At 39.0% G+C, this 26,002-nt stretch overlaps 1 protein-coding gene and 1 long non-coding RNA gene across 24 annotated transcripts in view; one reads left to right on the forward strand and one right to left on the reverse strand.

Annotated features, from left to right (window-relative positions):
• Egfem1 (EGF-like and EMI domain containing 1) overlaps positions 1 to 26,002 on the forward strand; it is a 609,406-nt gene that overhangs the window by 575,147 nt on the left and 8,257 nt on the right. For 18 of the 22 annotated variants that reach the window (XR_001783766.2, XR_003954418.1, NR_151636.1 and 15 more), the window contains 4 exons: positions 331 to 468; positions 5,578 to 5,700; positions 11,442 to 11,639; positions 13,767 to 13,940. Coding sequence is in view for 17 of the 22 variants with exons in the window: in XM_006535559.4 (XP_006535622.1) it covers positions 331 to 468; positions 5,578 to 5,700; positions 11,442 to 11,639; positions 13,767 to 13,940 (633 nt within the window). In the remaining 5 variants the exon portion in view is untranslated. Of the gene's footprint in view, positions 1 to 330; positions 469 to 5,577; positions 5,701 to 11,441; positions 11,640 to 13,766; positions 13,967 to 26,002 lie in introns of those variants that run through there. The other 4 variants (XM_017319785.2, XM_017319789.2, NM_001357198.1 and 1 more) reach the window with 2 other exon arrangements.
• The window catches only part of Gm42197, a 33,582-nt gene continuing 13,273 nt past the window's right edge, over positions 5,694 to 26,002 (reverse strand). For both annotated transcript variants that reach the window (XR_880722.3, XR_880718.2), the window contains one exon: positions 5,694 to 5,868. This is a non-coding gene — a long non-coding RNA (predicted gene, 42197). The remainder of the gene's footprint in view (positions 5,869 to 26,002) is intronic.

Raw genomic sequence — 26,002 nt, forward strand, 5'->3', positions numbered from 1 at the left:
AGAGAGAGAGAGAGGTGCACGGACACAAACATGCACACTTTTTATTCTCTAAAGAAAGAGAGTTTTTTTTAATTATTTATTAGCAACTGATTGGACTTTTATTGCCTTCCTTATCATTGCTTCTTATCACTTAGTAGTTCAATAGAGTATAGGTATGTATAATACTCATGACTTGAAACACCTCTGAATTTTACTTTTATGTGTGCAAAGTGTCAGTGTATTTTTCTCAATGTGTCGCCCCTCTCAAAAGAGAAAGCATGTCTGTGGTTCACATGTATTCCATTTTCCCTGTTGTCATGTTAATAGCTCCCTTTTGCTTGTTTTGGAAAGGAATTGAATTAGAAATTGTCAATATCTGTGAGAAGAACAATGGCGGCTGTTCTCATCACTGCGAGCCTGCAATTGGTGGAGCCCACTGTTCCTGTAACCACGGACATCAACTGGATACCGATGGGAAAACATGTATAGGTAATTGTTGGCAATTGCCATCTTCATGCAAAGTTTCTCTGGACCCATTTAGCACTTTCATGCTAAAACACATTGTTACATCGTGAGCCACACCACAACCCTCAGACTGAGAGGTGCTTTTAACTATATCTCTGACTACTTATATATAGCAAAGACAAGCAAATACTTGGATACTTACCTTAAAATTAAGAACATTGAAACACTCTTATTGAGATACGCAGGGCTATTAACTATGTAAATAGAAATTATTGTTTTGCTTCAGAAAAATATATCCTAAGGTCTACCTAAACTATTAAATTTGTATGCCAACATTAGACCCAACTGTGAGTCCCGAGTCTTCAAGCAGAAATGAAATCAACGCCCATTATTTTCCAGTTTGGTAATGATTTGGAAGAATATCCAGTTGGGGAATGGCAACTTTTACTAAAAGAAAAGTGTAGAAGATAATGACTTTGGACATCCCAGGTCTAACCCATCTTTTTTGTTTGCTCGTTTATGTATATTTCTGTGTCCATGTCCATGTGAGGGCCGGTAACTACTAAGTCCAGAAGAGAGAGTCAGATGCCATGGAACTAGAGTTTCTAGAGATTGTAAGCTGCCTGATACTGATGCTGTGAAGAGAACTTGGTTCTACCACAAGAATACATGTTCTTACCACGTAGCCATTAGAATTACTATCAGTTATATCATTTGCAACAATAAGGAGAGCAGTCCCAATTTGGCGTTCCCTCATTAAAACATACTTCATGGTGATCTCCCAGTGTGTCTCTGCTAAGCAGCAGGGGAGGAGCACTACTGTGCTCTGGCTCTGAAACACTCTCTTAACTAGTGACACTTCTTCATCCTAGAGTGGAAATACTGTGTTTACTGATTTTATTTAATGATGACACTTGCTTCCTCCCTTTAAAGTAATAGTACAAATTCAAAAGAACTCCCTTTTCACTGCTCACCATTCAACAAGATGGGAAATAGTGCAAAGCACTGAGAGAGGTGACCGAATCACTACGTTACATTGTTTTGTTTTGTGCTTTAGCATTATAAGAGAGTAAATTGCATGGAATGTATAGTATTCTACTTTCACCAAAGTATTAAACCTAAACAATGTCATTGCATGTGTTTCTTGATCCAATAATGTCTTCTACACTGCTATGAGTCTATTGTGCCCAACATATCAAAACCAATTACTTTCCTTGGGTCTCTTGCAATGAAAAATATACTACATTTTCTGTCTTACTAATACTTAAATTTATGAAAAAATATGTTTTTCTCTCTTCCTCACTTTTTTCTCTTATTCCTCCCTCCCTCCCTTCCTTCTTTCCTTCCTTTTTCCCTCCTCATTTTGTTCTTCATATGAGTACTAAATAGAGAAAACTGGAAATGTTTGTTTGTTTGTTTATCATTCATTCATTCAGCTATTTTTGTGGGGGTTGGGGGATAGAATTTCTCTGTGTAGTCCTAGCATCCTGGAACTCTCTATACAGACCAGGCTGGCATTGAACCCAAATATCTGTCTGAACCTAACTCCCAAGTTTTAGGGATTAAACACATGAGCAACCACCACAAGGTGATCTCTCTCTCTCTCTCTCTCTCTCTCTCTCTCTCTCTCTGTGTGTGTGTGTGTGTATGTATGTATGTATGTATGTATGTATGTATGTATGTATTTTAAATTTGATATCTTTAGTCTTTGAAAAGTACAATTCAAGAAACTTTTCTTATTTACAGCTAGAAAATAGTATAGCATCTGCCAGGGTCAGAATGCAGGAAACTGCATATTTATGAGATTTCTGCAGTCAACAAGGCAATGTTAGACTGCTTATGGTTCGTTTTGTTTCATTTTCATTTCAAGAATAAAATTGCTTATTTCTGAAGGCCAGATATTCAGTAGGGCAAAGGTAATAATTTGCTTAGACCATGAGAAGGTTGCTCTTCTTGTTACTGGTTACTTTTATAGAACCAACCATGAGTTTTATCATATGTTAAGATAAGGTATTTTTTAAAGATGAGAATGTATAAAAGACAATACAGCTAACATGCCAGTGGTTAACCTTGCCCAAGTGCAAAAGGTCTCATCCTGAAACATCGAGAGATGTGAGATGTGTAAAATGGCCTTGGAGTGACAATCATATAAAAAGTAGTTGTCTGACCTCATTGAGGAATTCCAAGTTAAGCATATGGCTAGTTTCTAGGGGGTATGTCTTAGTTTAGGAGTTTTTAGGAGTGTACAGAAGTGTTCACTTCTGTACTGTGTCTTCTAGTTTTGACTAGGGCTAGATTTTCCTGGTAAGCAGTTCATTCCATCACTACTGCTCTGTGACATTCCGTGTAACTGCAAAAGCCATAAAGTATGATCAAAAGAGGAACCAGACAAGCAACAACTTCATCAGCAATATGAAAAGAAATAAAGACATTCAGAAATCAGGTGGTATAAAGGTTGAGTGGCAGTATTCCCTAGAAAGGACTTGAGGTGAGGATGTAGGCAGTAAGCTCCTTGATCTGTGAGTGTGAAACCCTGAATTCTGATCCCAAGAACCCACATAAAAAGCTGGGCCTGATATCTCAGAACTCAGAGCTGGAGACAAGAGAATACCTCTGGCTTGCTGGCCAGCTGATCTAGCAAATAAAAGATCCTTTTATAAAACAGAGTGTGGAAGACATTGAGAAATACTTACAATATATGTACACTCTCCCCATGATATGCATGTGCACTCCTCACACACATGACATGTATGTATACCCATATTCACACATGACATACATATATATCCATACCCACACATGACATGCATGTACATCATACCCACACAATGTATGCATTACACCATACCCTCACATAACATACATATATACCCATACCCACACATTGCATGCATGTATACCATATCCACACATGATATTCATGTATATCATACCCACACATAGCACAACATGTATACCATACCCACACATGACATGTATGTACACCCATACCAACACATGACATACATGTACATCTATATCTACACATGGTGTGATGGTTTTCTATATGCTTGGCCCAAAGTGTAGCCTTGTTGGAGTAGGTGTGTCAATGTGGGTGTAGGCTTTAATACCCTCATCCTAGCTGCCTGGAAGTGAATCTCCTCATAGCAGCCTTCAGTTGAAGACATAGAACTCTCAGCTCTGCCTGCACCATGCCTGCCTGGATGCTGTTATACTCCCAATTTGATGATATTGGACTGAATCTCCAAACCCATAAGCCAGCCCCAACTACATGTTGCTTTTATAAGAGTTGCCTTGGTGTCTGTCCACAGCAGTAAAACCCTAACTAAAACACATGGTCTGCATGTATACCATATCCATACATGGTCTGCATGTACCCCATACCCACACATGGCCTGTATGTATACCATACCCACACATAACATGCATCTACACCATACCCACACATAACATACATGTACAACATACCCACACATGGCATGCATATACACCATATCCACACCTACATGTTTTGTACTGTAGAAGCAGGAAGTTTGTGCTGAGCTTTTAAACAAAAGTCAGTGTGCAGGAGAAAGCTAAGAAATCTTCCCAGAGCAATGTAAATGGCAAGATGACCTAAAATAAACCCAAACAATAGTAATCAGACATATTTTCAGTATTGTGGGAGGAGCCTGTATCCCTTGCTAGTTGAGACCTATATGTATATATGCATGTATGTATGTGTGTATGTATGTATGTTATGTATGTCGGTAAGAAAGCCTATTTTTAAATCAAAGGGGAATTAAAAATATCTGAAATTTTAAAAAATCATGGAGAGTAATATCTTTTTATGAAATAAAACTGGTTCATCTTTTGTTTTTTTTTTATCGTCTGTATTCACATTGTTTAATCTAAAGGCCAGAGAAAGGCTTAATATGACAAAAACTAATATCTGTCATTTTCTGAGCAGAGCTCCTTGGGACATTTTGCAGGAGAAAGAAAGCATTGTCCCCAGATGACCTTCATTTAGATAGTTTCTGCTGACCCCTCGCCTTGACTGACTGACTGCATTTCCTTTCCTTCCAGTCTCTTGGCTTCATTTCCTTGAGTCTACTGACTCTTCCGAGGTTAATTGAGACATTGACCTCTTTGTACCTGTGTAGTCCTGGAGCAATAGGATTCTGAAAGCTCAGCAGTGACAGCCACCCAGACTAACAGCTCAACACACAGAGGCTTGAATTGAGCTGGGGCAGAAAGCCAACACCTTCACCATGAAATCCCCTGCTGCCCAGAGCAAGGAAAATAGTGTCTGTTGAGACTCTTTCACTGTTTTGCTTAGCATGACCCTTCAAAACTTGGGCCAAGTACATTGTTGTTTGGCTGAATGGTTTCAACCCGACAGACACTGGAGCCTTTTGATTTTCCGTAGGCCAGCTCTATGTTAGGAACAGCCATTCATGGCTGTAGAATTCTGGAATGATAGTGCTATATAGACAACTGCACATCTGACAGGACATTTCAAGGGAATGACTTCACAGCTGTAACAAAACCCCATAGATCTCACCCATCCCATAGCATATATCATTGCCAGGCTTACTCCAGAATTTAATAGACACTATGTGAGGTATGTGTGTCTCTTTCCTTCTCACAGGCATACAGTCCCACCTCTCTCCCTAGTTGAGTTCAAGGGGGATATTGACTTGGAAACACTCTTGATTACACAGATCTTGAAGGAGAAGCCCACTTTGGGGTCTCTCTCTGAAGCTGTCAAACATTACTAAATGGAATTCTTTGGCTCTTCCTTCTCAATGCTGTCTTTTTGTGCTAAGGGTTCTATTTATTCAGTCATATTTCTTTTTAAACTGGAAAGGTAGCAGAGATCTCTCTTTTCCTATACTTATAAATGCATTTGAAGATTATTTACATTCTTTTAAAATAAATAACAGACATACAAAGAGCTTGCAAGAAATGGGAACCCAGAATAGGTATCATTATTTTGTGTGATCATTTCTTCAGTCTCATTATGTGACCAGAGTAGTGGGAAATGGTTAATCAAACAGTTTTCATTTAGAAGTGAGTCTTCTCAGAGGGAGCTTCAGCAGTTTTGTTGGATTCTGTTTTCCTGCAGTAACACAAATGTCCTCTGCCCTTCAGACTTTGATGAATGTGAGAGCGGAGAAGCCTGCTGTGCCCAACTCTGCATCAACTACTTAGGAGGCTATGAGTGCAGCTGTGAGGAAGGCTTTCAGATCAGTTCGGATGGTTGTGGATGTGATGGTAAATTCCAGAGATCTCCTGCAACAACTGATGTGATGTACAGTCTGTGGGTGGGAGCTTGGAAGCAATGTTTTTCATGCTGAAGAAATGTAGATTTCTGTGCTTTCACTCTGTGATGGCATGTGGACCTTGGTGGCTTGAACTTTGGAGAACCTGAAATCTTCATCTCTGAAATGAAGATAGCAATAGAATTTTAGGGAGTAAATTAAGGACAGTTTATAATAAAAGTAAAATGCTAGCATGATGTTTGACCTAGATTACCACTCCACTAAAAGCGCTATAGTTAATACAGTGTTCCTTGGTCCATAACGCTTTTCACACGTTATATATGCAGAGAAGAATGAGGGAGTGGGCAACATACTACTAATGAGTCATTTCTAACATTCTGGACCCCAATTACAAAGCTGATTGCTGAAAGTCACTTTCAACAACAATCCAATGAGAATTATCTTATCATAAGAGTGAAAACCAGAATCTCTCACATACTAACAAAGCCAAGGCCACCTTTAGATGTGTCATCTCACAAATTTCTATATTGTTAAAATTTGTGCACTTCTAGGAGCTCTCTAGACTAGCTTACAGTTTTTTAATAAAGGGGACTCTTAAAATAGTGAGTATAACTAGTTAGTGGTATCCCAGCACCCACTTATCTCTGAGATTTGGTCACACTCAGCCAGCTTGACTGATGAGGTTAGATAAAAGCCCTTGCCTCAAACAATAAGGTGGTAAGTGACCAAGGAAGACACAGATGATGACTCTCAGCCTTTAAAAACATAAGCACACACAAAGATGAACGCATTCATGCACATATACTACAGACACATGCATATAGACACACACAGACACACACATATACGAGAGAGAGAGAGGGAGAAAGAGAGAAAGACAGACAGACAGACAGACAGACAGATAGACAAATAGTTCCTGTAAGTCCTTACATTATCTTGTGGTTTCCTTCAAAAAGTCACATTAATCACACTGTTCAGTCCCCCAAGTATTTGTGTGTTATTTACAGATTGTAGTTTCTCTTGCTATTGGTTTCTAATTCTACTCAACTGTGATATGATAAGTGATGATGTATTATTTCAGTTATTTTGGGTTAAGAATTACTTTGTGACATAGAATGTGTCCTATTTTGGAGAATTTCTGTGGGCTACTCAGAATGTTTATTCTATATCTGCTGAAAAGAATCATGTAGATATCTGTTAAGTCCATTTGATCCATGTTATAGTTTAACTCCGAAATTTCTTTGTTCATCTTTAGTTTGGATAATCCCTGTAAACATAGGGCTAGGATGCTGAAGTTAACTAGAATCACTGAATCAGGACTTATGCAATTTTAAAATTCCCATTTGTGTTTGTTTTATAACAATGAGAGCTACAGTGCTTAGTGTATATTTATTTATAGTTGTTACATTTTCTTGAATTGTTCACTTTATAAATATGTGACCTTGTTTATCTATTTGGTCTAACACTGGTTTGAAATCTATGTTATCAGCTCTCAGAATAGCTATACTAACTTGGTTTTGGCTTTCTTTTACTTGATAAGTTGAATTCTATCATTTGACCCTCAGCCTATGAGTGTCTATGCCAATAATATGTTCTTATGTGACAAAACTTATCCTGGGAGACACTACATATATGTCTTCTCATCCCAGCTAGGGAGCCCTTGAAAGGCTGAAGTATGGATACCACCAGAATCCACCATAGGTGGATGTAGGGTTTTACTGGGGTTACACACAGGAGTGTGGGTGAGAAGTTATTTACAGTAGCAGGAATGACTCAAAGACAGCTGCATCACCAAAGCCCACCAACATGGGTGACAGCTCCTACAATCTTGGAAGATGAGAATCTTGGAGCACACTGCACATCCTGTAGGCAGCTCAACAGGATGAAGAGTGTCCTTTTCAAGAGATTCTTGTCTAAACCTCTTCAAGTTAGCTGGGTTACTTTCTGCCTCTCAACAGTTGGTCTCAGTTCAGTCTTTTTGCAGGTCAGCTTCACCTTAAAGAGAGGGGTTTTCCATTTTTATTGCTTACTCTGGCAGGGAGGGTCTTAGTCAATCTAGTCAGTTTCAGGGACATACTTATTCTTTTTGAGTTGTTTATCTTTCTGCTTAATAAGGGGCTTCCCTTGAAGGATGGAATGTTTCAATCTTAGAGGAAACTGTTGTACAACAGGTATATTTCTGGGGAAAAAAAACAGATAGTTGGAACTTAATAGATTCAACAATTCTGCAACTCTTTTTTAGTTAGAGTCATTTACATTTAAGTTTATTCTGAGAGAAGCTACCAATTTATAGTTTTATTTTTTGTTTTTGTTGTTAGTTGGATTATTGTTTGTTCTTTTTTTCTCTCTTCTAGTACCATCCTGGGTTTTCTGGTTAATGTATTGAACTTGATGGGTTCTTTCCTAGCTATCTTTCGCTCATCTCCTCATATCAAAAAACTTATTACATCTTTTATTTTCCTAATTGAAAGTATCTTCCTTCAGAAACCATAAAATACCTGGAGTCTATTGGCTAAGTGATACAGAGAGAGAGAGAGACAGACAGACAGACAGACAGACAGACAGACAGAGACAGATAGATATAGAACGAGAGACACAGAGAGAGACAGAGACAGCAGAGACAGAGGGACAGAAACAGATAGAGAGGTGGGTACAGCCAGTCAAGTGAATGTGGAAGCCAGAGATTGCTATCAGTGTCTCTTTCAAATGTTTCTCCAAAATATTTGTGAGACAGAGTTTCTCAGTGAACCTGGTGCTCACTATTTCTGCTGGGAATGTTGGCAACTGAGCTCCTAGGATGCAGTTGTCTGTACCAGCCAGCACTGAAATTATGGTGGAGGTGGATTTCAACAGGTGCTGTGAAAATCACATATTCATCTGTAGCAAAAAAAAAAGTAAACTCATCTCTCTCTCTCCCTGTACAAAACTCAATTCAAAGTGAACCACACATCTTAATGAGACACATGAAACTTGAAACTGCTAGCAGAAACTTTATATAAAACACCTCGAGATAGAGCCATAAGAAAGAACTTCTTCTGTGGACCCAAGAACCAAGGGAAAAAATCCCAATAATTTTCAAATTAGATTATAAGGAATTCAAAATGCTTCTTCACAGAAAAGGAGAAAAATAAAATCACTAAGTGAAAAGACAATCCAAAGAGCAGAAAAGTGCAGTTTCCAGCACACATCACAGAATAGATTAATAGCTACAATATGTAATAGCTGAAATTTTAAAAATTCAAGATATCCATTTAAATAGCTCTTATGAACTTAACAGTTACTAGTTCTCAAAAGAACAAATACAAATAGCCTAAATATTTATAAGAGTGTTTAATGGGCTTAGCCACCAAGGAAATGCACATTAAAATTACTCTTAATTTCCATCTCAACTAAGTCAGGTGGCTGTCATTAAAAATAGTGCTGAGGACAAAGAAAGAGGGCCTCATGCATGCTGGTGAGAGGTAAAGTCGCAGAGCCCTTCTAAAAGTCACAGAGGAAGATTCCCCAAACTGGAGTTAGACAGAGCCCCATCACCCTGTATGGATTGGAGAGGGGAGATCAGCAAGCCACACACATTCCTCCTCACAGGTATTCATTGCTCCACTGATCACAGTAAACAAGATACAGAACAAGCCTAGTTATTCATAGGCAGAAGAATGGGTAAAAACATATATGGTACATATATATACAATAGAATCTCATCTCTAAAGAAAGATGAAATCAGGGCATTTTCAGAAAAAAATATATAACTAGGGGTCATTTATATTGAGTGAAATAAACTGGACCCTGAAGAAACAGTTACTAAGTTATTTTTCATGTAAATTATCAAAATTTAAATCTATTTCTCACTTGAAGGTAGAAAGGAGACAGCAATGGGGAAGGGTGACAAGGTAAGTGGGAGTGGCTAGTGGGTTTGATGGAAGTGGCTAGAGGGTATGGTGGGAGTGACTAGAGAATAAGATGAACACAAGTGACATAAAAACAGAAGGGCAAATTCTGGAACAGGTAGGGACAAAGGGGTAGACTAGGGCAGTAGGAGAAGCTAAGAGTGATAAAAAAAATTGAATGGCATATGTGTATAAACATATCATAGTAAAATCAACTGCTTTGTATGCTAACTTTAACTAAAAACAAAAAATTACCTCAACATATAATTGATTTTTAAAATTTGCTATTATTATTATTACTATTAGAAACATTTTCTTAAAGTCTGTACAAAGTTCATAATATTACTGTCTACTCCAGTAGCAAGTCAAATATATAACATTAATGTCATTGAGAAAGTGGAGTTTTATTGCTTAAAGAAACAAATCCTGAATTGTGATGGTAGCCAGGTTTTTAACTACTACAAGCCAGCCCTTCAGTACATAGCAAAGAAAAACAGTGTGCTATCTATATATACTAAACACGGTAGAGTATATTACCATTTACCATTTCCATCCAATTAACAGAGCCAACAAAAGCTGCATTTTGTGCACCATCTGTTCCTAAGCACAGTGAGCCAAGACATGATTGCATGGCAGGAGTGTACACACTTGCACACATCCATGGTGCTAAGGTGTGCACCATCTGAAGTGAAGCTGAATTTTCGCTTCATTCTGGAAACTTCTGTGTCTCTAACACATTGAGTGAATCTATCTGAGTCTAGATTCAGTCATAAATCAGATACATGACAAGAGGCTAATTAGTATTCTTCTATGTCAAAAGTTCTCCACAGACCCTTGATGGAATTATGAAAAAAATGTAAGAGTTTAATCACATACTTGAGTTGAGGATTTATTACATTGTTACAGAAAGAATAAGGCACAGCTTGGAACCATCAAATTTAAGTTGTATGTTCTTCATTCAAGCTACACAAGCAAGGCATCAGAAAGCCTTGGTTTATGTAGTCAGTCTTCAGTAAACTTGCAAAAGAAAGAGGGAAAGTCACTAGGCAGACGCACCAGCTAATCAGGAGCTCTGCTTGCTCTCTGTGTGGCAGAGTGCTGCTCCTGGTTAATGAAAGTCACATAGTACCACAAAGGCCAGATGCTGTTAACTCCACTCTCCCTATATGTGGATGAGTGTTTGGCTGTCAGTGTGGATGGTGGCCAGATGTGCATCAACTCCGTGGGGACATATGTCTGTACCTGTGAATAAGGGTACAGAATCAAAAGTGATAGAAGAACCTGTTTCCCTGTCTCTGTCAGTAGTCAAGGGATTGTGCTGAGTCCTTCCTAACTTCTTTCCACCTGCTACTCTTCAGAATGCTGGGGAAGAACCTTCACACCCCTCCCTCTCTCCCTCCTTCAGCGCTCTCTCTCTCTCTCTCTCTCTCTCTCTCTCTCTCTCTCTCTCTCTCCTACCCATCTCTCCATCTCTTCCTCCCTCCTACCCTCCCCTTCCTTCTTTATTCTCTCTTTCCTTTTTCTCATCACTCTCCATTACTTTTCTCTTGTCTTTCTCTCTGTCTCCTTCCTTTTCCCCTTCCTGACTCCCTCCACCCTCTTTTTCTTCTTTCTAGCCTTATTTTATTTCCCTTGTATTCTGCCTTCTGTAATTCAGCTCCATGCTGGCAGCATCTGGCTATTGGTACAATGGGCCTTTGAAGAGCCTGCTCAAAGCTCTTTGCATATTAGTCATCCTGCTTGGCTGTCTAGTTCAGACTCTCACTATCTGTCAATGCTTGCTTGCTTTTTCCTTCTTCTATCCACACTGCTAAAAGTCATTTTCTCTCTCTCTCTCTGGCCTCAGCTTTAGATGAGCAGTTAGAGGAAGAAGAAGAGGAAATAGACATTCTGAGGTTTCCAGGCCGTCTGGCTCAGAACCCACCTCAGCCATTCCCTTATCTTGATCCTTCTCTGACTGCTTCATATGAAGATGAAGACAATGATGATGCTGACTCTGAAGCAGAAGGAGAGGTCCAAGGGCTGACAGCCTTGTACAGAGTTGGTGAGTGAAGGACTGATTCGTTGCTCTCAAAGCCAGACATTACTAGATAACTCCATCTTGTTATAATAGTGTCTTAGTTAGGGTTGTACTGCTGTGACCAGACTACATGACCAAGGCAACTCTTATAAAGACAACTTTTAATTGGGGCTGGCTTACAGGTTCAGAGGTTCTGTCCATTATCTTCTAGATAGGATCATGGCAGTATCAGGCAGGCATGGTGTAAGAGGAATTGAGAGTTCTACACCTTCTTCTAAAGGCAAAAAGGAGAAGATTGGCTTCCATGCAGTTAGGATGAAGGTTTTTTGTTTTGGTTTGGTTTTTTAGGTTTTTGTTGTTGTTGTTGTTGATGATGATGATGATTTTCCCCCCTGGCTGTCCTGGAACTCACTTTGTAGACCAGGCTGGCCTCGAACCCAGAAATGAGCAGTCGGTGCTCTTAACAACTGAGCCATCTCTCTAGCCCAGGATGAAGGTCTTAAACTCCACACCCACATTGACACACATATTCCAACAAGGCCACACCTCCTAATAGTGCCACTTCCTGGGCCAAGCATATACAAACCACAACAAATAGTTAATGTCATCAAATGATGGAATGGGAGATTTTGTAGAAAAACAGGACCAAAGTACTCAGTTTTGCAGACCTTCCTATAAAATTTGTCATCTCTTAGCTTCCATTTTTTTAAATAATAAAGACATAAATAGAGGTATTTGTAGAAATGGAACTGTGGGGTAATAGGTTGTGTTGATGGTTCATTAAGTAAATGACCCTATTCAGTATGTCAGCTATAACCCTGACATCCTGAATTCAAATCTAGGATTCACATGGTGGAATTAAATAAATCCCTCCCAACAGCTGTTCCCTGACCTCATCCCATGTGCACACATATATACACATGTACCTAAATAGATAAATAAACAAGTAAACAAATATAAAAAATAAAGTGGAAACTGTCAGTATTATATTTGTGTTATAGTTTATTTATCAGAATATCTATACATGCTCCTTCATAAAGAAGAAACACTTGAATGTTTCATTCTTAAATCTCTGCTGCTTTGCCTATTTAAAATCAGAATAAATGTAGTTTGGAGACACAAACACAGACTGAAATCATTTGACCAGGTTTGGAAAAAGAGAAATCTTCTCTTTCCTCCAGTCACTTACCTGTTCATGAGATGTGCCATGAATTCCTGCAGACAGCTGGTAAGAAAGCAAGACATGTGCAAGGCACAGTGCTCAGCTGCACAATTGTGATCATGGTAGAAATCAGCACTGCACAGAGCAGCAAGGCCCCAGAAATCAATCAGCACAGAGCAGCGAGGTCCCACATCCACCCTTCTCTCCCACACCAAAGTGACAAAACATGAGCTTAAGTGTAAACAACTAAGTAAAAAATTTTCTCTATACTTATTCAAGTTAGGATGAGCTCCGTCAAGAAAAGAATGGAGAAGTGAATTTATTGCACTTCAGTAAGATATAGGAAACTATGCAGACACAAAAGATTTGTGCATAGGGTGTGGAAGAATCCTGCAAACGTATCGACAAAAGAAACCTGACCACCAAAGTGCTCACTCTACAATTTATAAATCATTCAGAAAAAAATGTGTGGTATCAGAAATTATGATAGTCTTTCATTTATGAGACTAATAGCTTTGACATTTTAGGTGGCAGGTAATGTGAGATATCTTGACCTGAGTTTGTGGGCTACTGAAGGGTATATTTGAGATGTGTGCATCATTACACATGAATGTTAAATTTCAATAAAAATTCACTTTAAAACCTATGTATAGAAACACCTATCTAAAGGAGAAAGCATTAGCAAGCATGGCCTAGCTGCTCCTATTCTGAAATCAATCATAGGTCTGACTTATTGTTCTTTTATAACTCTTTAAGAATGGGACAATAATCTCATGCCATATCTGACAGAAATAAAATCTGTTCTATGTTGAAAGATATCTCTTTGCTAATGTCCTTTTCTGGATTTTGTGTGTGTGTGTGTGTGTGTGTGTGTGTGTGTGTGTGTGTGTGAAAGACATCTGATCTGATTTTATTTGGTATTAAGAATTTTGTTTTACTTTTGGTTACACTTGTAGCCAGGGGCCAACTAACATATTTTCTCATGGCAGTCTGTTTAGATGGCACCTTTGGCCTGGACTGCAGCTTGAGCTGTGAAGATTGTATGAATGGAGGAAGATGCCAAGAAGGAAAGAGTGGGTGCTTGTGCCCAGCAGAATGGACTGGTCTTATATGCAATGAAAGCAGTGTCCTAAGAACTGGGGAAGATCAGCAAGCTCCTGCGGGTGAGTTCTCAACAAAAGCACCCTAAAATTTACTTATCAACTATCCAGTAAAGATAATAATATGTTTATTATATATAAAGAATACTAGTGAATGCCAGTGCTTGTAAATTGAATATATAACAGCATGGGGAGATTTTATATTCTCAGGGGAAGGCAGTACTCCAAATCCTACTAACGCATAAAACATAGAAATTAATAAAGGCTTCTAATAAGGCTGGTCTTATGAAAACCCTGCACTTGAATAAATCACAAGCACCTGGCCAGCTATTCCCAATGGAAAAACCAGGAAATGCTTATATTAAGAAGTACAGTGAATTTGCATAAAAATTTAAAAATCGAAATTGTTTAACTGGGCTTACTTCTGTTGTTTACCCCACTTCCCCCTCTAAAAAATTATGTGAACATAGCCAATGGTAATAGTTTCATCTTTTTATATAAGGCTCTCAAGAGAAGCTATCAAAAATTTAAATATGATGCCATCCAAATATCATTTCATTTGTGTTTTAAATGAAGACAGCTTTTAGGAGTTGAAACTTCTACGTTATAAAATAAAATGCATTGAGTTTCTTTCTCTCTTTTTAACTTTCTCTTGTACTTAAAAATATGTGTCTTCATGACTGTATGGAAGATGGTGTGAGCAGATTTTTCCTTTTAGCTCCCTGTGTGTAAGAAAAAATATCAGAGACATGTTCTACTGCATAGCTCAGGCACAGGACCCAAGCTGACATGGTGACATCTTTCTGCCAGAAGGACTCCTTCAGGTCTTTAGGATGTTCCCCCAGAATCCTTGTGATCATGTTCTCTGCCACTCTCATCCTTTTTAGCAGCCCACTTTCTGTACACAGTCATGGAGAGCATTCTACAGTCAGGTTCTAATAAATTCTTCTCATTAAAAAAAAAAAAATTGGGCCAGCACCAGGTCACCTTGGGCGTGGAGTCGACAGACACCCCCAAGGTCCCCTAGAGGACTCTCCACAGGACCTTAGGACCACTGGTGAGTGGAAAACAACTTCTGTTCCAATCCAATCACGCAGGACCTAGACAGCATTAGGGAAGCCTGACCAGGGTCACAAATCCCTTCCAGTCGGTGCCAGCACCTGCTCACCTTGGGCATGAAGTCTGTGGACACCCCCAAGGGCCCTAGAGGACAGTTTCTGAGGCAGATCCTGTTTCAGGCTCCAGACATCCGGGCACCTTCCCTGCCAGAGGAGAGGTATCTGCCCTACCCAGGAGGGCTTTGCCACAGCACCTGGGGGAGCCATCTTGGTTCCCTGATCCATCCTAGACTAGTCTGCACAGGTGAGAGTGTCGACTACAGAAGCTAACAGCTTCTGGGACAGGCAGAAGCCACAGAGCTTCTGAGGCAGACCCCATTTTGGGCCTTCATCTTCTGCCAGGAGGCAGGACTGAACGCCAGATATCTGTGCACCTTCCCAATAAGAGAAGAGCTTGCCTGCAGAGAGTGCTCTGACCACTGAAACTCAGAGGAGAGAGCTTGTCTCCCAGGTCTGCTGATAGAGGCTAATAAAATCACAAAAGGAACAAGCTCTAACCAGAGACAACTATAACAACTAACTCCAGAGATTACCAGATGGTGAAAGGCAAACATAAGAATCTAACCGAAACAAGACCACTCACCATCATCAAAAGGCAGCACTCCCACCTTGCCCAGTCCTGGGCACCCCAACACACCTGAAAAGCTAGACACGGATTTAAAAGAATGTCTCATGATGATGGTAGAGGACATCAAGGACTTTAATAACTCACTTAAAGAAATACAGAAGAACACTGCTAAAGAGTTACAAGTCCTTAAAGAAAAACAGGAAAATGCAACCAAACAGTTAGAAGTCCTTAAAGAAAAACAGGAAAACACATCCAAACAGGTGATGGAAATGAACAAAAACATACTAGACCTAAAAAGGGAGTAGACACAATAAAGAAAACCCAAAGTGAGGTGATGCTGGAGATAGAAACCCTAGGAAAGAAATCTGGAACCATAGATGCCAGCATCAGCAACAGAATACAAGAGATGGAAGAGAGAATCACAGGTGTAGAAGATTCCATAGAGAACATGGGCAAAACAATGAAAGAAAATACAAAATGCAAAAAGATCCTAACTCAAAACGTCCAGGAAATCAAGGACACAATGAGAAGACCAAACCTACGGATAATAGGAGTAGATGAGAATGAAGATTTTCAACTTAAAGGGCCAGCAAATATCTTCAACAAAACTATAGAAGAAAACTTCCCAAACCTAAAGAAAGAGAAGCTCATGAACATAGAAGAAGCCTACAGAACACCAAATAGTCTGGACCAGAAAAGAAATTCCTCCCTACACATAATAATCAAAATAACAAATGCACTAAATAAAGATAGAATATTAAAAGCACTAAGGGAAAAGGGTCAAGTAACATATAAAGGCAGGCCTATCAGAATTACACCAGACTTTTTACCAGAGACGATGAAAGCCAGAAGATCCTGAACAGATGTTATACAGACCCTAAGAGAACACAAATGCCAGCCCAGGCTTCTATACCCAGCCAAACTCTCAATTGCCATAGATGGAGAAACCAAAGTATTCCACGACAAAACCAATTCACATATTATCTTTCCACGAATCCAACCCTTCAAAGGATACTAACAGAAAATAACCAATACAAGAACGGAAACCACACCCTAGAAAAAGCAAGAAACGAATCCTTCAACAAACCTATAAGAAGACAGCCACAAGAACAGAATGCCAACTCTCACAACAAAAATAATAGGAAGCAACAATTACTTTTTCTTAATATCTCTTAATATCAATGGACTCTGCTCCCCAATAAAAAGACATAGACTAAAAGACTGGCTACACAAGCAGGACCCAACATTTTGCTGCTTACAGGAAACCCATCTCAGGGAAAAAGACAGACACTGCCTCAGGGGTGAAAGGCTGGAAAAAAGTTTTCCAAGCAAATGATCTGAAGAAACCAGCTGGAGTAGCCATTATAATAGAGAATAAAATCGGCTTCCAAACCAAAGTTATCAAAAAATACAAGGATGGACACTTCATACTCATCAAAGGTAAAATCTTCCAAGAGGAACTCTCAGTTCTGAATATCTATGCTCCAAATGCAAGGGCAGTCACATTCATTAAAGAAACTTTAGTAAATCTCAAAGCATGCATTACAGCTCACACAATAATAGTGAGAGACTTCAACACACCACTTTCATCAATAGACAAATCATGGAAACAGAAACTAAACAGGGACACAGTGAAACTAACAGAAGTTATGAAACAAATGGATTTAACAGATATCTACAGAACATGTTATCCTAAAGCAAAAGGATATACCTTCTTCTCAGCACCTCATGGTACCTTCTCCAAAATTGACCATATAATTGATCACAAAACAGGCCTCAACAGATATAAAAATATTGAAATTGTCCCATGCGTCCTATAAGATCACCATGGACTAAGGCTGATCTTCAATAACAACATAAATAATAGAAAGCCAACATTCACGTGGAAACTGAACAACACTCTTATACCTTGGAAAGGAAAAAATAAAGAAAGACATTAAAGACTTTTTCATTGTGTCCCAAACTTAAGGGACACAATGAAAGCATTTCTAAGAGGAAATCTCATAGCTCTGAGTGCCTCCAACAAGAAACTAGAGAGAGCACACACTAGAAGCTTGACAACACACCTAAAAGCTCTAGAACAAAAGGAAGCAAATTCATCCAAGAGAAGTAGATGGCAAAAAATAATCAAACTCAGGGGTGAAATCAACCAAGTGAAAACAAGAAGAACTATTCAAAGAATCAACCAAACAAAGACCTGGTTCTTTGAGAAAATCAATAAGATAGATAAACCCTTAGCCAGACTCATTAGAGGGCACAGGGAGAACATCCTAATTAACAAAATCAGAAATGAAAAGGGAGACATAACAACAGATCCCTAGGAAATCCAATTTCAGATCCTTCTAAAAAAGGCTATACGCAACAAACTGGAAAACCTGGATGAAATTGACAAATTTCTAGACAGATACCAGGTACCAAAGTTAAATCAGAATCAGATTAATGATATAAACAGTCCTATATCCCCTAAAGAAATAGAAGCAGTCATTAATAGTCTCCCAACCAATAAAAAAGCCCAGGACTAGATGGGTTTAGTGCAGAGTTCTATCAGACCTTCAAAGAAGATCTAATTCCAGTTCTTCACAAACTATTCCACAAAATAGAAACAGAAGGTACTCTACCCAATTCATTCTATGAAGCCACAATTACTCTGATACGTAAACCACAGAAAGACGCAACAAAGATAGAGAACTTCAGACCAATTTCCCTTATGAATATCGATGCAAAAATACTCAATAAAATTCTCACTAACTGAATCCAAGAACACATCAGAACAATCATCCATCCTGACCAAGTATGTTTCATTCAAGGGATGCAGGGATGGTTTAATATATGGAAATCCATCAATGTAATCCACTATAAAAACAAATTCAAAGACAAAAACCACATGATCATCTCATTAGATGTGAAAAAAGCATTTGACAAAATCCAACACCCATTCATTATAAAAGTCTTGGAAAGATCAGGAATTCGAGGCCCATACCTGAACATGATAAAAGCAATCTACAGCAAACCAGTAGCCAACATCAAAGTAAATGGTGAGAAGCTGGAAACAATCCCACTAAAATCAGGGACTAGACAAGGCTGCCCACTTTCTCCCTACCTATTCAACTATTGTGCTTGAAGTCCTAGCCAGAGCAATTCAACAACAAAAGGAGATCAAGGGGATACAAATTGGAAAGGAAGAAGTCAAAATATCACTTTTTGCAGATGATATGATAGTATATATAAGTGACCCTAAAAATTCCACCAGAGAACTCCTAAACATGATAAACAGCTTCAATGAAGTAGCCTAATATAAAATTAACTCCAACAACACAATGGCCTTTCTCTACACAAAGGATAAACAGGCTGAGAAAAAAATTAGGGAAACAACATCCTTCTCAATAGTCACAAATAATATATAATACCTTGGTGTGACTCTAACTAATGAAAGATCTGTATGGTAAGAACTTCAAGTCTCTGAAGAATAAAATTAAAGACGATCTCAGAAGATGGAAAGATCTCCCATGCTCATGGATTGGCAGGATCAATATAGTAAAAATGCCTATCTTGCCAAAAGCAATCTACAGATTCAATGCAATTCTCATCAAAATTCCAACTCAATTCTTCAATGAATTAGAAAGAGCAATCTGCAAATTCATCTGGAATAACAAAAAACCTAGGATAGCAAAAACTCTTCTCAAGGATAAAAGAACCTCTGGTGGAATCACCATGCCTGACCTAAAGCTGTACTACAGAGCAATTGTGATTAAAAACTGCATGGTACTGGTATAGCAACAGACAAGTAGACCAATGGAATAGAATTGAAGACCCAGAAATGAACCCACACACCTATGGTCACTTGACCTTTGACAAGGGAGCTAAAAACATCCAGTGGAAAAAAGACAGTATTTTCAACAAATGGTGCTCTCACAACTGGAGGTTATCATGTAGAAGAATGCAAATTGGTCCATTCCTATCTCCTTGTTCTAAGGTCAAATCTAAGTAGATCATGAACTCCACATAAACCAGAGACAGTGAAACTTACAGAAGAGAAAGTGGGGGAAAACCTCAAAGATATGGGCACAGGGAAAAAATTCCTGAATAGAACAGCAATGGCTTGTGCTGTAAGATCGAGAATCGACAAATGGGACCTTATAAAATTGCAAAGCTTCTGTAAGGCAAAAGACACCATCAATAAGATAAAAAGGCCAGCAACAGATTGGGAAAGGATCTTTACCTTTCCTAAATCAGATAGGGGACTAATATCCAATATATATAAAGAACTCAAAAAGGTGGACTCCAGAAAATCAAATAACCCCATTAAAATAATGGGGCTCAGAGCTAAACAAAGAATTCTCACCTGAGGAATACCGAATGGCTGAGAAGCACTTGAAAAAATGTTCAGCATCCTTAATCATCAGAGAAATGCAAATCAAAGCCACCCTGAGATTCCACCTCACATCAGTCAGAATGGCTAAGATCAAATCTCAGGTGACAGCAGATGCTGGCGAGGATGTGGAGAAAGAGGAACACTCCTCCATTGTTTGTGGAATTGCAAGCTTGTACAACCACTCTGGAAATCAGTCTGGCGGTTCCTCAGAAAATTGGACATAGTAATACTGGAGGATCCTGCGATACCTCTCCTGGGCATAAATCCAAAAGATGTTCCAAATGGTAAGAAGGACACATGCTCCACTATGTTCATAGCAGCCTTATTTATAATAGCCAGAAGCTGGAAAGAACCCAGATGTCTCTCAACAGAGGAATGGATACAGATGTTGTGGTACATTTACACAATGGGGTACAACTCAGCTATTAAAAAGAATGAATTTATGAAATTCCTAGGCAAATGGATGGACCTGGAGGGCATCATCCTGAGTGAGGTTACCCAATCACAAAAGAACTCACATGATATGTACTCACTGATAAGGGGCTATTAGCCCAGAACTTAGAATACTCAAGATAAAAGATACAATTTGCAAAACAGATGAACCTCAAGAAGAACGAAGGCCAAAATGTGGCCCCTTGCCTGTTCTTAAAATTGGGAACAAAACACCCATGGAAGGAGTTACAGAGACAAAGTTTCAAGCTGAGACGAAAGGATGGACCATCTAGAGACTGCCATACCCGGGGATCCATCCCATAATCAGCCTCCAAATACTGACACCATTGCATATACTAACAAGATTTTGCTGAAAGGACCCAGATATAGCTGTCTCTTGTGAGGCTATGCCGGGCCCTAGCAAACACAGAAGTGGATGCTCACAGTCAGCTATTGGATGGAACACAGGTCCCCCAATGGAGGAGGTAGAGAAAGCACCAAAGGAGCTAAAGGGATCTGTAACCCTATAGGTGGAACAACAATATGAACTAAACAGTACCCCATGGAGTGCATGTCTCTAGCTGCATATGTATCAGAAGATGGCCTGGTCGGCCATCAGTGGAAAGAGAGGCCCATTGGTCTTGCAAACCTTATATGCTTCAGTACAGGGGAACACCAGGGCCAAGAAGTGTGAGTGAGGGAGGGGAGTGGGGGAGAGGGTTTGGGGGACTTTTGGGATAGCATTGGAAATGTAAATGAAGAAAATACCTAATTTTAAAAATAATAAAATAGAAAGCTTTTATATTGTTAACTAAAATAAAAATATTGTATTCTTTGCCCAATTAAGTATTTCTAAGAACTTAAATCACTGGCTATTTCATAGTCTACACTTCAGTTCAATGGCTTCTATATTATGCAGATCTCTGAAGATCTCTTATTGCCTGTTACATGACGCTTTACATGATTCTGCTGTCCTCTGCAAGATTAATCTTTTCTAGTAGATATAAGGCACTCTCCCTACTGTGTGGACATTCTTTCTCAGGGAGTGTTCTCTTTGGTCAGGTCCAATTCCTTCTTAGTTGTTGTAATTTACTCTCTATTGAAATGTTAACCACATCACTATGGAGAGGAAAAATCTTGGTGGAGACCCTTGTTTATGCTGACCTGTAAGTTCATATATCCTATATTATAAAATTGTACAATGACATCATATGAATAACACAATAAAAATTTGCTTTATCATGCAAGCTCATTAATATACATATATGGCCTGACCACATGGTCCTTGTCACAGTAGCATAAGAAATAAAACTACCCCTGAGGCATTAGAAGAAAGCATCACTGATATGAAACTTAAACTGAGAGATTTAAAGAGCCAGGGGATAAAAGGACAAGACATCCATGACCTCAGACTTGGAATACATGAAAGATGGCCTGAGTGCCCACAAGCTTCTCTGGACAAGTCTCTTACAGAAAGCCAAGGCTAAGAATGAAGATAGATCTCAAGGATAAAAGAACCTCTGGTGGAATCACCATGCCTGACCTAAAGCTTTACTACAGAGCAATTGTGATAAAAACTGCATGGTACTGGTATAGAGACAGACAAGTGGACCAATGGAATAGAATTGAAGACCCAGAAATGAACCCACACACCTATGGTCACTTGATCTTCGACAAGGGAGCCAAAACCATCCAGTGGAAGAAAGACAGCATTTTCAACAATTGGTGCTGGCACAACTGGTTGTTATCATGTAGAAGAATGTGAATCGATCCATACTTATCTCCTTGTACTAAGGTCAAATCTAAGTGGATCAAGGAACTTCACATAAAACCAGAGACACTGAAACTTATAGAGGAGAAAGTGGGGAAAAGCCTTGAAGATATGGGCACAGGGGAAAAATTCCTGAACAGAACAGCAATGGCTTGTGCTGTAAGATCGAGAATTGACAAATGGGACCTAATGAAACTCCAAAGTTTCTGCAAGGCAAAAGACACCGTCAATAAGACAAAAAGAACACCAACAGATTGGGAAAGGATCTTTACCTATCCTAAATCAGATAGGGGACTAATATCCAACATATATAAAGAACTCAAGAAGGTGGACTTCAGAAAATCAAATAACCCCATTAAAAATGGGGCTCAGAACTGAACAAAGAATTCTCACCTGAGGAATACCGAATGGCAGAGAAGCACCTGAAAAAAATGTTCAACATCCTTAATCATCAGGGAAATGCAAATCAAAACAACCCTGAGATTCCACCTCACACCAGTCAGAATAGCTAAGATCAAAATTTCAGGTGACAGCAGATGCTGGCGTGGATGTGGAGAAAGAGGAACACTCCTCCATTGTTTGTGGGATTGCAGGCTTGTACAACCAATCTGGAAATCAGTCTGGCGGTTCCTCAGAAAATTGGACATAGTACTACCGGAGGATCCAGCAATACCTCTCCTGGGCATATATCCAGAAGATGCCCCAACTGGTAAGAAGGACACATGCTCCACTATGTTCATAGCAGCCTTATTTATAATAGCCAGAAGCTGGAAAGAACCCAGATGCCCCTCAACAGAGGAATGGATACAGAAAATGTGGTACATCTACACAATGGAGTACTACTCAGCTATTAAAAAGAATGAATTTATGAAATTCCTAGGCAAATGGATGGACCTGGAGGGCATCATCCTGAGTGAGGTAACACATTCACAAAGGAACTCACACAATATGTACTCACTGATAAGTGGATATTAGCCCAAATCCTAGGATGCCCAAGATATAAGATACAATTTCCTAAACACATGAAACTCAAGAAAAAATAAGACTGAAGTGTGGACACTATGCCCCTCCTTAGAAGTGGGAACAAAACACCCATGGAAGGAGTTACAGAGACAAAATTTGGAGCTGAGATGAAAGGATGGACCATGTAGAGACTGCCATATCCAGGGATCCACTCCATAATCAGCATCCAAATGCTGACACCATTGCATACACTAGCAAGATTTTATCGAAAGGACCCAGATGTAGCTGACTCTTGTGAGACTATGCCAGGGCCTAGCAAACACAGAAGTGGATGCTCACAGTCAGCTGATGGATGGATCACAGGGCTCCCAATGGAGGAGCTAGAGAAAGTACCCAAGGAGCTAAAGGGATCTGCAACCCTATAGGTGGAACAACATTATGAACTAACCAGTACCCTGGAGCTCTTGACTCTAGCTGCATATGTATCAAAAGATGGCCTAGTCGGCCATCACTGGAAAGAGAGGCCCATTGGACACGCAAACTTTATATGCCCCAGTACAGGGGAATGCCAGGGCCAAAAAGGGGGAGTGGGTGGGTAGGGGAGTGGGGGTGGGTGGGTATGGGGGACTTTTGGTATAGCATTGGAAATGTAAATGAGCTAAATATCTAATAAAAATGGAAAAAAAAAAGAAAAAAAAAGAAGAAAAGTTGTGGGAAAAAAAAAAAAAAGAATGAAGATAGAACAACCCAAATCAACTCACAGATTTCAACTAATTTGACAGCAAAAAGGGAGTGGGATATTCTTTAAAGTTCATATAAATTGCAAACTTTAAAGATGATTGCCATTTAAAAATGCAACCAAGGAAGCTAAAAATAGATTGGGTAGGAATCAGGACCATGGGGCTCCCCACTGAGTGGATGATTATTCCAGTATCTTCAGTGGTCTACTATGAAAATATCTACTTAGACTTCTCAAGAATTATTTCAACAAATTATAAGGAAATGATTTAAGTATCACAGTGCATTATTTAATTTTAATATCAGGGCCTCTTATCACTACATCGCTTTTGAAGAAATTCCATGTTGAAATCACGGAACACTGTTTGATTATCTAATGAAGAGGAAAGAGAAAAGTGACTCCCAATGGCATGGATGGCTGATGAGCAGGGAAGCTTGTGATGCCTTCTATGTCCTCCACTTCATTTTAGGACATGTTCCTATTAACAATTTATCCTCTAAGGTCTTTATTCTATTATGCTAATGAAATATCTTAGAAATTCTTGTGTTTTACTATGTGTTACACAGTGGGTGGGGTGGGTAGAGAACCCCATAGATATACTATGTAGATGATATATCATAACCCAGAAACTTTGGAAGCAACTGTGAATTCTTTATCTTTGTTTTTGTAAACTGTTCCTTCTATAGATGTGGGAAATTTACAATATTATACTACACATGAATTAACAATCCAGGACTCAACAATTGTTCACTCCCCAATATCTTTCTCTTTTCTTACTTCTGCTCCCTTTTTCCCTCTTACTATAGAAGCCTAGGGCTTGAAATTGAGAAAAAAACAATAGATAAATCCAGTAGGTAGAAAGCTTAGTTAGCATTCACAAGGCTGTGACTTCAAGTACTAACATTACACAAAACAAGCAGAATAGAGCTATAATCTCAGCATTTAAGAGGTAGAGGAATGAGGATTAGAATGTTAAAGTCATTATGAGTTCTAGGTCAATGTTAAGTACATTAAAACTTCTCTCAATGAACAAAACAAGGAAGAAAGAGAGAGGGGAAAGAAAGAAATGAATGGTAATAAAGACATTAGGAAAATAGAAGATGAATATGTAGCTAACTACAGTAGACATCATGTAGGGGCTTGAATAAAAATGGCACCCGTAGATCCTTAGGGCATGGAACTATTAGGAAGTGTGGCCTTGTTGGAGTATGTTTTGCTTTATTGGAGAAAGTACATCATTAGAGGGTGGGCTTTGAGTTCTCAAAAACTCAAGTCTGCCTAGTTCATTTCTCCTGCATGTGGATCAAGATGTAGAACTCTCAGCTCCCTCTCCAGAACCATGTCTGCCTGCATGCGGCCATAAGTCATGATGATAATGGACTAAGCCTCTAAAGCTGTAAGCCAACCCTATTTGAAAGTTATCCTTTATAAAAGTTGTTGTGGCCATGATATCTCTTCACAGCAATGGAAACCCTAACTAAGATGCATAATAAATATAGATTGAGAATAAAGCATATTGTAGAATGTCAACTAAAACAGCTAATAAAATTATCATGTTAAAGAAAGTCTCAATTTCTTCAGTGTACATTTCTGAATACCTGACACTTCTAAAAAAATTAAACAAAGCAGAGAAATCTGTCCTTTAATTAATTTCATCAAATTATGAGAATGTAAAATACCATGGGAGTTCCCAAGAGCACTCAAGCCCCAAGGTCCCAGGAGCACTCTTGTTCATTGTTAGTTTTAAAACATGACATTTTTCTCTCTGTATTTGTCACTATTTCTCAGAGTAGAATATGCAGTTTCTCATTAAGGGTGCTTATAGTTATTCAGAAAATATGACTGGGTAGTGTTGAAACCATGAGGATTACAGTTTAAGGAGCAATCTCATAAATATTTGAACCTTGTTAGAATTTCTTTGAGTCATCATTATTTTCACCAGCTGTAGCACCTGGACCTTCCCCATGGGCGATTAAATCATAAAAACTAGTACTATGCCAGAGTATTACCCTGGGTCTGCAAGGTACTAATAATTGAATTACTTGGTAGCCATCCTAATAGAAAGATTATCTCTCCTTCTGGCTCCTTTGTGATGGGCAGGATGTTCCATTACACATTTACCTTTCCTTATTCACTCACACTTTGTTCTATAGATGCTAACA

Source organism: Mus musculus, chromosome 3 (genome assembly GCF_000001635.26).
Source record: "Mus musculus strain C57BL/6J chromosome 3, GRCm38.p6 C57BL/6J".
Lineage (NCBI taxonomy): Eukaryota > Metazoa > Chordata > Mammalia > Rodentia > Muridae > Mus > Mus musculus.